The sequence below is a fragment of the Carassius auratus genome, chromosome 50 (genome assembly GCF_003368295.1).
Source record: "Carassius auratus strain Wakin chromosome 50, ASM336829v1, whole genome shotgun sequence".
Taxonomy (NCBI): domain Eukaryota; kingdom Metazoa; phylum Chordata; class Actinopteri; order Cypriniformes; family Cyprinidae; genus Carassius; species Carassius auratus.
In genome coordinates, this window is record NC_039292.1 from 5,387,894 (window position 1) to 5,404,542 (window position 16,649).

Below are 16,649 nucleotides of genomic sequence, written 5' to 3' on the forward strand. Positions count from 1 at the left end.
TCAAAAACATACTTTTCAGGACTTTGTTAGCATGCGACTAAGCTGTACATAAAATGCAAAGATAGAAATATCAGGACAAGTAATACATTTTAAGTAGACTGAGCAGTTTTTCATTGATACCCTTAACACATTACGTTTATTATAATATTTATAGGCAACATTCAACATCGCTTCATCCACTATCTTGAAGTCTTTGGTTGCCTTCCATGTGAAATATGCATACTATGATATCTTCAGCTTTGGCTATGAGACATCACTTTTGGAATAGCGTTTGTATCAGAGGTGTGACATTGATGACACAAAATCCCGAACCACCTGTGTATACAGCTCGGTAGGTTTTGAGGAAATAAAGTTGAAAAATGCACTCCCTAATTAATTTATTTTCCTGACTTGATCTTCAAAAAACTTTGGGTCCATTACAAGAAACGCTGAGGTATTCTGTTACCTCTGTGAAAGCAACAGTCTGCTAGTTAATATTTGATTCACATGAAGTTAGACATCAGGAGCGTAAGTCAAGTTATTAACCTATGGATTTTTTGTGTTTCACATCAAGGTAAGGCAGCAACCTCTCACCTAACTCGGACATGTTCTCATGCATAAGAGTGTTAGCGTTTGATCCAAAAGCAATACTTTAAATTGAATGTGACTCATTGACCCTAACTTTGAGTTTTATGCCATTTTGTCATTTGTAGCTTAGAACAGCAGGAAAGACTGATAGATTCTTACAGTTCGAGTGAGTCAATAGTTTGTCATTTTTCTGAGATTAGCACACCTACGCTGCTGCAATGTAAATACTTCGAATACAACGGCTTTATTTGCACATGGTTTTAGCCCTGTTGTACAAACTGTTGTTGACTCATGTGACCGAGAGGCATTTCACTCTCAATTCACAGTTTTTCTTTCATCCGGTTTTGTAGTTGTGCCCATCCGCATCTGCACTTGGTTTTCAAATAATAGCTAATTTGTTTTAAATGTAACCTGCTTTCCACAGTTTCCCCACTTTTGGCCTACAGTAGTTATTCTGAGGGGATGATAAAAAGCTGACCGACATTTCTTACCCTCCTTCTGACCCTATCGTTGCAACATATGATGGTGAACAACGTAGATCTTGGTTCAAAGCCAAAATAACCGAGCCAAAATACTAGAGATAGCAGTATCAGGCTATTGGGCACATTACTCAAAACAAAACAAAACAAAAGCTCTATCATTTGGACAAGACCTTAATTTATTATGACTAAATGCATAAAAATAATTAATGTGGGTTAACTTCACTTAAATAACCTATATATGTGAATATGCAGTATTTCAATTTAGTTGACTTTAGTTGCTCAAAACATTTACAGCACCAAGGACATCTGGTTATACTACTCTATTGCCATTTGATTTTTGGAAGGGTTGCTTTATTACAATACTAATATTAAATGGGGGGAATAAACATTCACTTTATTTGTGTGGAAATGTTTTTACAATGTGTTATGAATTACTTTTGTGCTCCATTTAGAAAAAGAAAAAGAAACTTAGGATGGATCAAGATCATTAAATGAGGACAATCTGTATTCTCCTTAATTATTTAGCACTTTGTTCGTTTTTGAATTCATTTAATTGTAAATTAAATGGTCTTCTTTTACAGGCGAGGCAAAATTTCGGCCAGAGGCAAACCGTCGCTTTTTAACCTATGTGAAAGAAGAGCCGAATGATGCAAATGGTTACTTCAACCTGGGCATGTTGGCAATGGACGCTAATGAGAATGAAGAGGCTGAGCGCTGGATGCGGGAGGCCATTCGACTGCAACCCGGCTTCCGTAGCGCTTTGTTTAACTTGGCCCTGCTCTACTCTCAGTCGCAACGTGAACTGGATGCTCTCCCGGTGCTTGATGAGCTACTGCGGTACCACCCGGAGCACGTCAAAGGCCTGATCCTCAAGGGAGACATCCTCATGAACCACCGCAAGGATACACGTGGTGCCAAGGCCTGTTTTGAACGCATTTTGAACATGGACCCCAGCAACGTGCAGGCCAAGCATAACCTCTGCGTGGTGTACTTTGAAGAACGGGAGCTCCAGCGTGCCGAGCACTGTCTGGTGGAAACGCTCGCTATGGCCCCGCAGGAAGAGTACATCCGACGACACCTCGCCATTGTACGCAACAAAATGGCCGCCATGAGCGCCGCGGGCCAGCCGATTGCACCGACAGAGGGTGGTGGTGCATCAGAAAAACAGCTAGAGCAACAACCACAGGACAAACAGGAGGAGGTGGAAGGGCAGGGAGTTGCCTCAGGAGCAGGGGAGGGGGCCAGGAAAGAGAAGAATTTAAGGAAATCCTCCCCCAAAGAAAACGTCAGCAATCAGGGCCACGGCCAATCAAAGAAGCTGGATGCAGGCCAACCTGACAAGCAGACTAAGAGTAAATCCACAAAAGAGATTAAAGATATAGAAAAGAAAAGGGCGGCAGCCTTGAAGAGACTGGAGGAGATTGAACGCATATTAAGCAGCGATTAGCCTTGTTGATCAACCACTACACTATTATATATATTTATATATATATAACTAGTTAAAGTGCAAGAATGAGACTCCTGTTTTTTTTTTTTTTTTAATTGAGCCCTCGATTATGCATGTGTTGTGGTGCTTTTATTTGATTGTTTTGTCCTTTATATATTGTGTGCTTTACCTCCTTTTTCCACAGCTTTAATTATGTAAAGCTGTTCAGCTGAAAAGGGAAACCAGATGTACACACACAACATGCGCTGAAAAAGCACAAAATTAGGTACTTTTTTTTTTTTTTAATCCCTACTTTAAAAAATTATCCCATTTTACCATATTGTTTATTTATGATTGTCTACATTTGAGTCACTGGATTAGTTTTTGTCACTTATATGTGTTTTAATTTACCATACCACTGGCAAGTATTACTCATAATCACAAAATAAAATATTGATAATATCATCCAGACCATTTTATAACGGCCTCTGGGTGGTCCGTCGCATGGCTGTGGTAATTTAGTTCAGCAGACCCCCCTCCCTCTTTGCATGACATCACTGCACTTCCTCCGATTCTCTGCTGCTTTTTTCACGTGTCATTTTTGCTGTTGTTGTCTTTTAAAGTTTTGACACCAAATGGTGCCAGGGTTTAATTATATCCTCTGACCATAATCTCATTCTGAATGAAGGTCAGGGTTTTTTTTAGGCTTCTGGGATATTTCTGTATGGCTTACATACCATTTAGGTTCTTGCTGATTTCACAGACCTTTTTCTTTTTCGAGGCTTTTCACTCTGTTTCTTGTTCTCCCCACAAAGATCTTACCATAACATTATAATCAGCCTATGAGCAGAAAAAGCTTTTGTAACCTTAAAGGAATAATTCACCAAAAACTACACATCTGTCATCATTTATTTACCCTCATGTCATTTAAAACCTAAATTATAATAATGCACTGTTATGCATGATGCAGAAGTGTCATATGACTTCTGTGCTACATGATAGCTTTGTTCGAATAACAGAATCTAATTTAAGTTGTTACTCATTGAAAATCTTGATTTAAGCTTACCAACTGCTTGTTATTATGACCTGATCTTTTCAATTATCTTTTCGTTTTTTGAATAAGTATGATTCACTGATTCTGCAATCCATTTGCAGCAGTTAACAACTTCCTGGAGACTTTCATGTTGGGGTTTTTCTCATGCAGTTACCATATGACTTCAAAAGTCAAATATGGCGCATATGGACCATAAAACTACAATGGTGCTTTTTTTTTTTACTCTAGATTATTATGATTGCTTTGTCAGGAATGAACAACACAGTTCTTAATAAAAAAAGTTTATGTGTGTTTGGAGTGTCATGGGGTAACTGATGACAGAATTGTCATTTTTGGGTGAACTGGCCATTTAATATGGTGAACATCACAGCGTAGGGCATCATTCTTTGTGTGTTCTTTTAGATTTTGTTTGTGGAAAGAATTAATCATTCATTTCCTATGCAAAGTTTATACACCCATGTGTTACTTCTGTATTTTAATGTGCTTCAGATATTCATATTCATATATTCATGTTGCGCTTACAGTTAAGTTTGGTGTATTATTTCCTGAGAAGCCGAAACAACAATATGTTCTCGATGGAATGCGGTCACCGTTACACTGTTTACTTTGAAGGCAGGCCCTGAAATATCTTCCTTTGTCTCTGACCTTGATCTTAACAGGAAAAATGGTACCTGAGAGGCAGAATCCTTAATGCCTGTGGGAGTGCATTTCCATACATTCAACAACATGCATTTAGCATATTAACATTAATGTGAGGAACATATGTTATTTTGTTAATTTTTAATAAAGCCACTTTAAGTAGCAAAACTGTCGCCTTTATCTGATTAAGTAGAGGACTCATGATAGTTAAGGACAGATTTATATGGCTGTATCATATTAATCTTGGGAGTATTAGTATTGGGAGTTACCTCTTTCTAACAGGTTTGTTTCATTTCAGCTCTCATTCAGCTTTATGTGATATGTCATATTAAAAGTTTTCCTCCGCTCAGCTTGAATCTTAATGTTTTAGGACTCTTTTCTCTCACGTTTACTCTTGCTGTGCTTCACCCTAAATCCAATTTTCTACATCTTTGATTTATGGTATTTACTTTTTTATTTGGACTAATGTTTTGTCTTATAAGGGGTGGCGGGACCTAAGGTTTTTCAATAAAAATGACTTAAATCACAAATGTCTCATAAATGCCACTTTTTTTTATGCATTTTAGTGATTGCAAACAAGCTTCGAGTCTCCAGCACAGAGACATGATACATTTTATATCTGCAAAAATCCACATGGTCCAAGATTACTTACTCACGCCTGACTCGCGTGCTGCCATGTGTCATTTTTCTTGTCCTCAGGTTTCAGCCTTGAGCTTGTGTTGCAATAGCGATTGATGTAATGTGATATATGCGTAATGAAGCGCGCTGCAAACAAGTGGTACTTTGTTGTATTTGTTAAACAATTTGGCATGATATTAATCTTGGTAATTAACAAATCTTTGTGTAACCCATTAAACCAAGCTGCCAGATTTTTTTTATTTTTTAAATAGGCTTATGCTAAGAGTGGAAGGGCTCATAACTAGGATTTGTTATACAAACTTAATTATACGCAGTATCTGGCAGGCCAAGGAGACTACACACAGGAACTTTGAGCTTTAAATGATCTGCAGAGCTCCCAGTTCAAGAAACAAGATTGTCATCACATTGACATTTGATCACACAAGATGTTTAATATGATTATGCCTTTAGTCCATGTGAGAGCACGATTTATATTATTGGATTAAAGGCTCAATGGCTCTTTTGTAGCAGTAATGCCTGATTACATTTTAAATGGCCATGTCTATGGTTTGGGAATTCATGAACCGGTCCATGCCCTATCCAGGGGGAATGGAAATTAGCTGTTTGACTGATATACCATGGAAAATGGTCAGGCTAAGACCTTGACGAGTGTTGTTAAGCATTTGCGCTTTTATAAAACCTGCACAGTGTTTACTGTAATTAACATGATTTCTTTTTAACTCAATATTACCTACAGGTCAATGGCTGACCAAATTTTGTGGTCTTTATTTATTTATTTTATTTTTAATCTACAATTCTCTCTCTATATATGTAATGGGAACAAATGAAGGGATGTAGAATATGGTCAATGCAGAATAATGCAATAATAAGTGCATTATAAGTAAGGAATAAATGGCGATGGGCAGTTGAATTATTAGAAAATAATGCACAACTGAGGTGTAATGGCCACAAACGTGTGTGCATTATTTTCAAATAATTTAGGTGCTGTATGTAATTTTTTGACTCTATTTAAGCCATAGAAATACCATAATACTTTTGCAGATATTTAAGAAACATGCAAAGTTAACATAGTTGTTTATCTGAAAAACAATTCTAATCAGTTATTCTCCTTTGAAAATGTGTGTTCCAGGCCGTAGTGTGGCACTCAGTATACCCAATTGTATTACAGGACCCTGGTTTGCCAGTTGGCGGAAATCACAGTGTTTTTCATTTCATTCATTGTCAAATGCCTCTCCTAATATTTTTAATTTGAACTGCAATAGCTAGTTCCACCACTCTCCTGTCAATCCTACATACAGCATCTTTAATTATTCCACTTACACTACGGTAACCACCTAAAGACATTCTTCAGATGCAGAGATGTATTGTAACGAAGTAGAACTACTTCACTACTGTACTTAAGTACTAAAAGGCGGTATCTGTACTTTACTAGAGTATTATTTTTTTCTCCTACTTCCACTTTTACTTCGGTACATATTTTCGCTGAGTTTAATACTTTTACTCCGATATTTTTTTTATGTGCTGCATCATTACTCGTTACAATTATAATAATGTTACGAATCATTCCATTAAAAACCACTGCCAGAACTGTAGATGGCAGGTTTGATGAAGCTGGCACATCATTGAGCGAATCAAGCGAGACTGCGCGTGCTGACTGAACTGCTGTAAAGAGAGAGATGAACACCGAGCCGAGCCAGATAATGACTCGTTCACGAGTCAAGAACAGGTTGCATCGGTTCTCGGATGACCAGTAACGTTAGTTCTTTCTGACAGTTCGATTCAATAAACCAGTTGAAGAAAACAGTTCACCGATTCTTTTGCGCTCGATGCAATAGCGTCATTGGCGTTGACTGCACATGGGCTCATAACATTAACACAGAATCAGTTCAGAATCAATCACCAAAAGAATCAGTTCGGTTCCAGACGCTCTGCGTGTCGGTTTGCTTCACGCTAAATCACACATGCGCAGTATCATCAGCTCATCAGTTCACGAATCAGACGCGTCTGACAGAAACGGTTCTTGACTCGTGAACGAGTCATTATCTGGCTCGGCTCGGTGTTCATCTTCAGTTCTCTCTTCACATCAGTTCAGTCAGTGTACTGTTTGAGTAAATGAATTTCTCCGGGATATTGGTTTGTTTTAACTCAGAGGGAGTGTCAGACACATTAAACAATTTAACAGCTTAATTCATCTGTGAATTAATGCGTATTAGAGACGCGAACTGTTTAAAACGATTCAGTTCGATTTGGTGGACTGTTTAAAAAAGATCCGGTTACATCGAATGATTCGTTCGCGAACCAGATATCACAAACTGCTTTGTTTTTAACTGTCTTACAACAGACACGGAAGAGAAGACAATGCTGAATAAAGTCGTAGTTTTTGCTATTTTTGGACCAAAATGTATTTTCGATGCTTCAAAAAATTCTAAATGACCCTCTGATGTCTTATGGGTTTGAAACGACATGAGGGTAAGTTATTAATGACATCATTTTGCAAATTGGGCTAACTAACCCTAGTAACCGTTTTTTGTTTACAAGAAGTTACAGTCAAAGGAATTGTGATTGTCCTTTAGGTTAATCATTTGAAATAGTAAAAACAATATGTTCAAACTTTTGACTACTTTCTTTAATAGCTACATAACACAATACTTCTACTTTTACTTTCAGTACTTGAGTAGTAAATTTTAAAATAGACTACTTGCAATACTTAAGTACAAAAAATGTTGAATACTTTAGTACTTCTACTTAAGTGTGGTGCTTAAAGAGCACTTCTACTTCTACTCAAGTCACTTTTTTGATAGAGCACTTGTACTTTTACTCAAGTATGGTTCTCTAGTACTTTATACATCTCTGTTCAGATGTTGTATTTCAAGATATTCGTCAGGTTTTTATCCTTAAAATGATCTTGTTAATAGGATTAATTTATTATGTATCTCGTCCAGTGCCTGCGTAGAAAATTACAAAATGTAATTTTAGACCTAGTAATGGAGGCTTGAGGTGCTGATGGCAGACTTATCAAAGTCAGAGTCTGCTTTATTGTCAATTCTTCCAAATGTACACCATATACATACAGAGAATTGAAATTGTGTTACTCTCAGACCCTAGGTGCATACAGATAACACAGATTAAATATAAAATATGACTGCACATGTACCATTAAGGATATTTTTTAAAAAGATATATAAACCAGCACAAGGCACTTGGCAGATGAAGTGCAAACCAGTTAAATAAACAAATAGTGCAGATATAATGGTTGAAGTGCAAAAGAGATTATTCAGTCCGATTAGTGACAAAAAGCTCACATAGCACTTCTTTTATCTGTCAGAAGAGGTAGTTGAATGAGGTCAGTTCAATGCTGAATGACGTAGTGAGCAGACCAATGATGCACAAAGTGATTGTTGCAGGTCACAGTGTATTAGTGGGAGGAGGGAGTGGAAGAACCTGAGGATGGGGTGGGGGGGTTGTCAGGGTTGTCACAAAGGAGAGGTCGTTTGTGATTTGGTGCTGCTCACTCTCTCCACGGTCTAAAATCTAACTACACATATATACACATAATGCAGTTGATAATGAAATTATCAGAGAAAGAGATAACAAGCGTGTGTGAATAACCGATTCTGTGTGTCTCTCAACAGAGTTTGGCAGCAGTTTCTCTACTAATAGCGAAACTGTAAGTTCATCTTCTCCAACAACAGTCCCGTTATTACCTCACAGTTTTATGGATAAAACTGTCAGAGTAGTGCTAACAACATGTTTCTGTGAGCTTGTATGTCTGTACTGTATGTACGTGTGTTTGTAAGGCAGAGAGAGTGGGAGAAAGGGCGCATGTGATTTCTGTGCATAATAAAATGACATTTTGTGGCTAAAACATGGAAATAATTTGTTGTTTGCATCCGATTATTTACTATATTTATTTGCTTGGCCAGTGTCGTTGTGGGTTGTGGTTCTTTTGCTGTAAGGACATTTGAAATAACTGAAATCATTTGTTAAGTGATATAGACATGCAATGTGGTCAAGACCTTCCTGGAATTACTTTAGCCATGTGTTTCCCTGAAAAGCATTCAAAAGACCTGTAGTGCAAGTACTAAAAAAACAGCCAATATGCTAGTAATATTCATGCTAATAAGCATCTACTTAATAGTGAATATTGTTCCTTAGTGTTACCGAAACAATATCAAAGAATATAAAATGTATGCATTTTTATAACTAGTTATGTATGAATAAAATGTATGCATTTTTATAACTAGTTATAAATTAAAGTATTAAGCATTAATATTAAAAATGTAAATTAAATAAAATAATGAATATTCACGTATATGTGTATATATGTGAAATTAGTTTTAGATTTTTGCTTTTTATAAATATTAGTATAGATAAATATACTTTAGTATGCAGTACAACTGCACATGCATATTTGAGAAAATATAATAGGAATAAAAATACTTTCAGCAAAGCAGATTGACTGAATAGCTGGATCATATCACTGTCAACAGAAGATTAGTTGTCTTTACAAATGAATCTTCCCTGGGATGAGAAAGTGAAAGGCATTGTGTGAACATGGTTTGTGAGCTTGTCATCTTATGGTGATGAACCGCCTACCTACCCCAGGGGCACTAATGTCCTCAAAGTTAGGAGTGATACTGCTCTTTTTATGCTTACAGCACCAGTCAAACTGCATAACCCATTCAGTCACAACTTGCTTTTATGCATTACTTTTTCTAATGTGTTTCTTGCAACTTGGTCATCTTGTTCTGTTTCTTAGATTCTCACAAATGTCAGTTAGACAATGTAAACATATTAATCAGTTAAATTAAATAACTCACACATGTGTCAGCTCAAATGAGTCACATCCTTTGTATTCAGAACAATTAAATATGGTTGAGCAGCGTTCCTCTTTTTCAAACAGGAAGTATGCTGGCAAACACGTGTTTATCAGCCCCCCCAGACACACAGTGTAGTGTTCATAGTCACTTATAGAATATTTGGGTAACACTTTAGTATAGGGTCCAATTCACACTAATAAGTAGTTGCTTATTAGCATGTCTATTATTAACATATTGGCTGTTTATTAGTGCTTATAAAGTACATATAATGCTTGACATCCATAATCCTACCCTATACCCTAAACTTAACAACTACCTTATAAACTATTAATAAGCAGCAAATAAGCAGTTAATTGAGGCCAAAGTCATAGTTAATGGCTAGTTAATAGTAAGAATTGGACCCTAAAATAAAATGTGACAAATATTTGATTATTCAAGGAAAAATTTAGTTTAACAGATGTGTTATTAGATCATTAAGAACAAGAATTGTTTTAACTGAAAATTGTTCGGTAGATTTTCGATCCTCTGTAGCTATTGAAAAATGTGCAGAATTCATCTAGAAAGTGAGGTTACGTTTTGTAAAAGCCATGCTTGCTCATTTCTGTCGGACAAGTGTTTGTGAGTCAAGACGTGGCCAATGTAAATTAGTTTCCATATGTGTTTTTAATGAGAACAAATGTGTCTGGGACTAATTTGTGAGATCTGTTATAGATAATTTATTTTAGTGTGTAAATGGTTTTATTTTACAAATCAGAGAAATGTTTTATGAGAGGATGTTTTAAGAGGGCTTAATATGAAAATAAAAAGCATTTGTTTACTTAGTAATATTTGTGAACAGATGAAGTCTGTATATGCCTGCCAAAAGTTATAAACCACCACACTTCTAATAGCAAATGCAATGTGTCATTTGGGAACCATAGGAATGAGACACCAAATCAGTTTCTTATTATTTTATCCAGTCCCCCTAGCAAATTATTATACAGGATTAGGGTTTAAAACTTTTTAATCATGAAAAATCTTTAAATGCATTTATTTATTTGCCATCATTGTATGCATCCGCGGCATCAGAGAGGCTAAGAGACAGCACTCCAGGAGGATAGCTCACCAATTCAGCAACAGCAGAGACACTAGGAGCCTGTGGCAGGGGATACAGACCATTACGGACTACAAGCCCCCACCACGGACCTGTGACAACAACATCTCTCTGCTGAACGAGCTGAACACCTTCTTCGCTCACTTTGAGCAACAAAACAGCACCACTGCACAGAAGACTCCACCTCCTCCCGGCGACCAGGTGATGACTCTGACCCCAGACAGCGTGAGGAGATCCTTCAGCAGGATCAATGCCCGCAAAGCTCAGAGTCCTGACAACATCCCTGGGCGTGCGCTGAAAGACTGTGCAGCAGAACTCACTGATGTCTTCACAGACATTTTTAACATCTCACTGAGTCAGGCTTTTGTTCCTACATGCTTTAAAACTACCACTATCATCCCAGTCCCAACCGGTCGACCGATGATGCCATCTCCACTGCCATCCACTCAGCACTCACCCATCTGGAAAAAAAGGACTCTTATGTCAGAATGCTGTTCATAGACTTCAGTTCAGCATTCAACACAATCATCCCTCAACAGCTCATCTACAAGCTGAGTCAGCTGGGGCTCAACACTTCGCTGTGCAACTGGTTGTTGGACTTTCTGACTGGAAGACCTCAGGCAGTACGGGTCGGCAGCAACACATCCAGCACCATCACACTGAACACTGGGGCTCCCCAAGGATGTGTGCTGAGCCCCCTCCTCTTCACTCTGCTGACCCATAACTGCACATCGTCACACAGCTCCAACCTCTTCATTAAGTTTGCAGATGACACGACGGTGGTGGGTCTCATTAGCAACAAAGATGAGACAAACTACAGGAGTGAGGTGAGCCGCCTGGCTGGGTGGTGCAGTGACAACAATCTCTCTCTGAATGTGGAGAAGACGAAGGAGATTGTTGTAGACTTCAGGAGAGCACACACTCAGCACGTTCCTCTGACCATCAATGGTGCGACTGTGGAGAGAGTGAGCAGCACCAAGTTCCTGGGTGTGCACATCACAGAGGACCTCTCCTGGACTGAAAACACTGCAGCACTGGCCAAGAAATCACAACAGCGTCTCTACTTCCACCGCAAACTGAGGAGAGCCAGAGCCCCACCCCCCATCATGTACACCTTCTACAGTGGCACCATCGAGAGCATTCTGACGAGCTGCATCATTGTGTGGTATGGCGCCTGCAACGCGTCCTGCCGAAAGACTCTACAACACATAATGAGAGCAGCTGAGAAGATCCTTGGTGTCTCTCTACCCTCCCTCCAGGACATTTATGGAACACGTCTCACCCGCAAAGCCCTCTGCATCACAGGTGATCCCACCCACCCATCACACAGCTTCTTCAGCCTGCTGCCATCAGGGAGGAGACTGCGGAGCCTCCAGGCCAGGACCAGCAGACTGAAGGACAGCTTCATCCACCAGGCTGTCAGGAAGCTGAACTCCCTCCCGAACCTGCCCCCCCCCCCCCTTCTTCCCCAGGCACCACTGAACTATGAACCCCCCCCCCCCACACACACTAATTATATGATGACATGCACGAGTCACTTGTTCAGCATTGGTCTGCTCACTCACCGCTCACTACCTCATTCGGCATGGAACTACCTCATCAGTCAGTTAAATAACTGCTCTTGGTCACTTGCCACTTGTCACTTTAATCAGACTTAAGATATTTTTAATAAGTGATTTTTTTGCACTAAAAAATCTTTTAACTGAACTGTTGTTCACTTCATTGATTTGCACTATATATGTCATTTACCTTGCGCTGCTTTATTTAACTTTATTTTTAACTTTTATTTTTATTATATGTCTTTTTTTTTATAATTCCCTTATTGTATAATTGTATCTACACTTTATATTTTATCTAGTTATTTTTTTTAGGCTTTAATGTTAATGTTATCTGTTTGCACCGGGGTCTGAGAGTAACGCAATTTCGATTCTCTGTATGTATGTACTGTACATGTGGAAATTGACAATAAAGCAGACTTGAACTTGAACTTGTAGGTTAAAAATGTATCATCTTCATGCAAGTAAAATTCAAATAGGAGTTTTGTAACAGAGAACTTGCGGGTAAGATTTCTATAACAAACCCAGTATCATTTATTTATTTATTTATTTTATTTTTTTCAAAAAAAAATAAATAAAATGAATTAAACACTAAAAAAATTTTTTTATTGGTCTTATGAAGTATTCTAATTTGTTGAGATTGGTGAATTGGTGGGTTTTTGTTAAATGTGAGCCAAAATCATCACAATTAAAAGAACCAAAGACAAACTACTTCAGTCTGTGTGCACTGAATTTATTTAATACACAAGTTTCACAATTTGAGTTGAATTACTGAAATAAATAAACTTTTCCAAGGCTCTATGAATATGAAAATTAGCATAAGAAATAGAAATGAGTTAATAATTGTAAAATTTCACAATATTACTGTATTTTAATCAAGTAAATCCAGCCTTTGTGAGCAAAAAGGGACATTTTTCAAAATCATAAAATAATACAGAAAACATGAAACGCTTCCTTTAGGACAATGATCGATGATCAATTAAAGGCTTAATCGTGAAGTCATTGTCTTGCTAAAGTTAGTGTCACTTGCCGAGGAGCCGCGATGGCGATTTCCTGCATTTGATCTGGAAGTGGCTATTTTAAGTCTAAACAGTGATGCACTGTTCTCAGCCAGAACAATTGTGGGAATTCCCAGGGTTTATACAGACAGTCTTTGCTCATAGTGCTTTCCTGCTGGGTTTGACCTCCCAGCTGTACAACAGCTGGACAAGAGCAACTGGCAACAGGAAGTTGCACGGCGGCTACTGAAGCTGAGGTGCTGAAGTATTGAAGTTGACCCTAACCTCAAGATTAAGTGTTAAGGCCTTGAGTGCTCACAGTCCCATCAACTCTCACTTACTTGCATATGGAGTTATGATTAAATCACGTCAGTACCTCTGTATCTTTACACATGAAGATAACACTGTACTCCCAGGCTTCCAGGGAAATCCTGCCATGTGATGGATCTAGATTGTTTAATCTTGAAGATATATCAGTCTGGATCAACTGCCTCAGAGCATTCAGGTGAACAATAGACTAGACTAAAACACCCAGTTTTATCATATTTTAAGACTTCCTTGTGAATAAACAAAACTTAAGTTGAAAAGGAATGCTGAAATGTGACCTACAGTCATGGCCAAAAGTTTTGGCAGTGACAAATTTTGTGTTTTGTCAAATTTGCTGCCTCAGTATTTGTATATTATTGTTCCAGTACGGTATACTGAAAAACAATGATAAGCATATCATAAGTTTTAACAGCTTTTATTAGCAAAAAAATAAAAAATATGAGTCAATATTTAGTGTTATCCCTTTTTCTTCATAACTTCTGCAATTTACTCTGGCATGCTGTATATTAGCTTCTGGGCAAAATTCTGACTGATGGCGATCCATTCTTGTCTTATTAGTTCTCGTAGTTGATCACAATTTGTGGGCTTCTGCTTGTCCACTAGCCTTTTGAGGACTGACCACAGTTTCTCTATGGAATTGAGATTCAGAGAGTTGCCTGGCCATGGATCAAAAAATAAAATGTAATGATCTTCGAGCCACTTCTTTATCACTCTTGCTTTGTGACATTTTGCTCCAACATGCTGGAAAATGCACAGATCATCACCAAATTGCTCATGGGTCGTTAGAAAAAGATGCTCTTGAAGGATGTTTTGATGCCATTCTTTATGGCATTGTTTTTAGGTAGAATTATGAAAGAGCCCACTCACTTGGTTGAAAAGCAATCCTAACACATGGATGGTCTCAGGATGCTCCACTGCTAACACAACACAGGACTCGTGGTAGCGTTCACCTTTTCTTCTCTGAACAATCTATTTTCCAGATGTCCCAAACAGACAGAAGGGGGCTTCATCAGAGAAAATTACTTTGCTGTCCAATCCTTGTACCTCTTGAGGAATTTTAGTCTGTCCTTGACATTTTCTTTTTGTTGTTTTTTTGTTTAGTTTTTTCTTTCGGAGAGATGTGGCTTCTTTGCTGCCCTTCTTGACACCAGGCCGTGGTCCAAAATCTCTTACCAACCTTCTGTCATTCCTGAGCAAGCTCTCCACTGCTGGAGACACGATTCTGTAGCTGACTCCTCAGGAGGAGACGATCCTGGGGCTTGCTGGACACTGTGGGACGTCCTGTAGACTTCTTCACTGCAGTCGAACCTCTCTCCTTGAAGTTCTTGATGATCTGGTAAATGTTTTTTTTCAGGTGCAATATTCTTTGTAGCAATTTGCTTGCATGTGAGGCCATTTTGATGCAAAGTGATGATGGCTGGATGTGTTTCTTTGGAGGTAACCATTGCTTACGAACACAATAATTAGAAGCGGTTCTTCCCTCCTTATATAGCAATCAGTCTGCTCCTACGATCTATTTAATATGATCTTAATTTTACCCGACTAGTACTCCTTCACATTTTCACGTGTTGCTGATATGATTAGTCAATTAATGTTAGCTTGTCATTTTATGTAAAAATGTAAATTTTATGTTATGTCAAAATGTTTACTCTTAGTTGTCTCCACTTCTTAAGCTATAAGAGAAAGCATTTTAACGTTGGAAAAAAAAGACACTTCAGCTTGAAAGATGTTAAACTTTTGGTGCTGTGTGACCTATTTTGCTATGTAAAGCCTGGCTCACACTACAAGATTTTTAGCCTGATTTAGCCCCGATTTCCCCCTCCTGAGAATCGGAGCAAACATCTTGTCGAGCACATCGATCTGTCCCGATATTCGGCGCGGATTATTTGGTAATGTGTGGCATTCACCGATCGAATCTCGCACCTCCCGATCTGCTCGCACACAAATCGGGGCAGCCCCGATCACTATCAAACATGTTGATATTTAGGATTTAATTTTCGATGATGATGGCTATATGAGTACGTCAGTACTTTCACAGCCAATGCGCAAAACCACAAAACAACTGATGTGTGGCTTTGTTGGATAGTGGAGATAGAGGAAACTGTTTCTTGAAATGTTGTAGTAAAAACTGTCTGAATAATGTGTTGAAAACACATCACAACTGTAAGGAGAAAGGGAAGCACTGTAGTGAAATTGCCTCAGTTTTGAATGCACCAGGTGAGTGCAGAAATGTAACTCGCAAAAAAAAAAAAAAAAAAGAATAATTCAGTGGCGATCTGCTGCATGAGATCGCGTGAGGTGCTCCCTCTGGCATGATAATCTTAATGATATCTTGCAGCGTGTGATGTGCCACGATGTTCTGTGTTCTTGTAGTGTGAGCATGTTTAATATTTGAGGGAAGATAATCTGCAAAGATTCTCCTTATGTGTGTGCTGCAACCAGATTTCAAAATCAGTTATGATTTTAAAACTCCCGTAGTGTGAGCCAGGCTTAAGCCTCTCTTTTTTTAAGCAGAAAGTCAAAATCCCATATGACCTGGCCTAAGCGATTTCACAGACCTGTAATTGCTATACATTGTGTTAACTAATGTATTTATTTAATTTTTTTTTATAAATTTCCGGAATGTCATGAATTTGTGATGGATCTGAGATACAAACAAATATGACACATATTTGAAGAAATACTCTGGGTTAAATTAAATTCTATGGAAGGCATTTATGACATGCTGTCAGTTAATGACAAAAAAATAAGTTGGATTTGTACACCTGTTATGGTATAAAGCCATTTTGTAAGTACTTATATATATTTTTCTGTACAAAATCTTTGTAAAACTGTCTAAAGTAGAGTTTGTTATTTACCCCTTGGATAGTTTTGTTACGTCACTTTCTGGTTTCCATGTACACATTGTGTATAATATCTTTAAGTTCAGAAATGTCCTCCTATCCCATCTTAATATGCCTATGTATTAATAAACTACCATTCGAAATACTGGAACTATTATGCTCACGAAGGCTGCATATTTTTGACCAAAATACCATAAAAACTGTA

The 16,649-nt window shown here is 38.0% G+C and overlaps 1 protein-coding gene across 1 annotated transcript in view; it reads left to right on the plus strand.

The window, feature by feature from the left end:
- The window catches only part of tmtc3 (transmembrane O-mannosyltransferase targeting cadherins 3), a 29,291-nt gene extending 24,593 nt beyond the window's left edge, over window positions 1–4,698 (plus strand). The window contains exon 14 of the mRNA XM_026238753.1: window positions 1,631–4,698. Coding sequence (XP_026094538.1) covers window positions 1,631–2,496 — 866 coding nt within the window. The 3' untranslated portion in view covers window positions 2,497–4,698. The remainder of the gene's footprint in view (window positions 1–1,630) is intronic.
- Window positions 4,699–16,649: the final 11,951 nt, after the last annotated feature.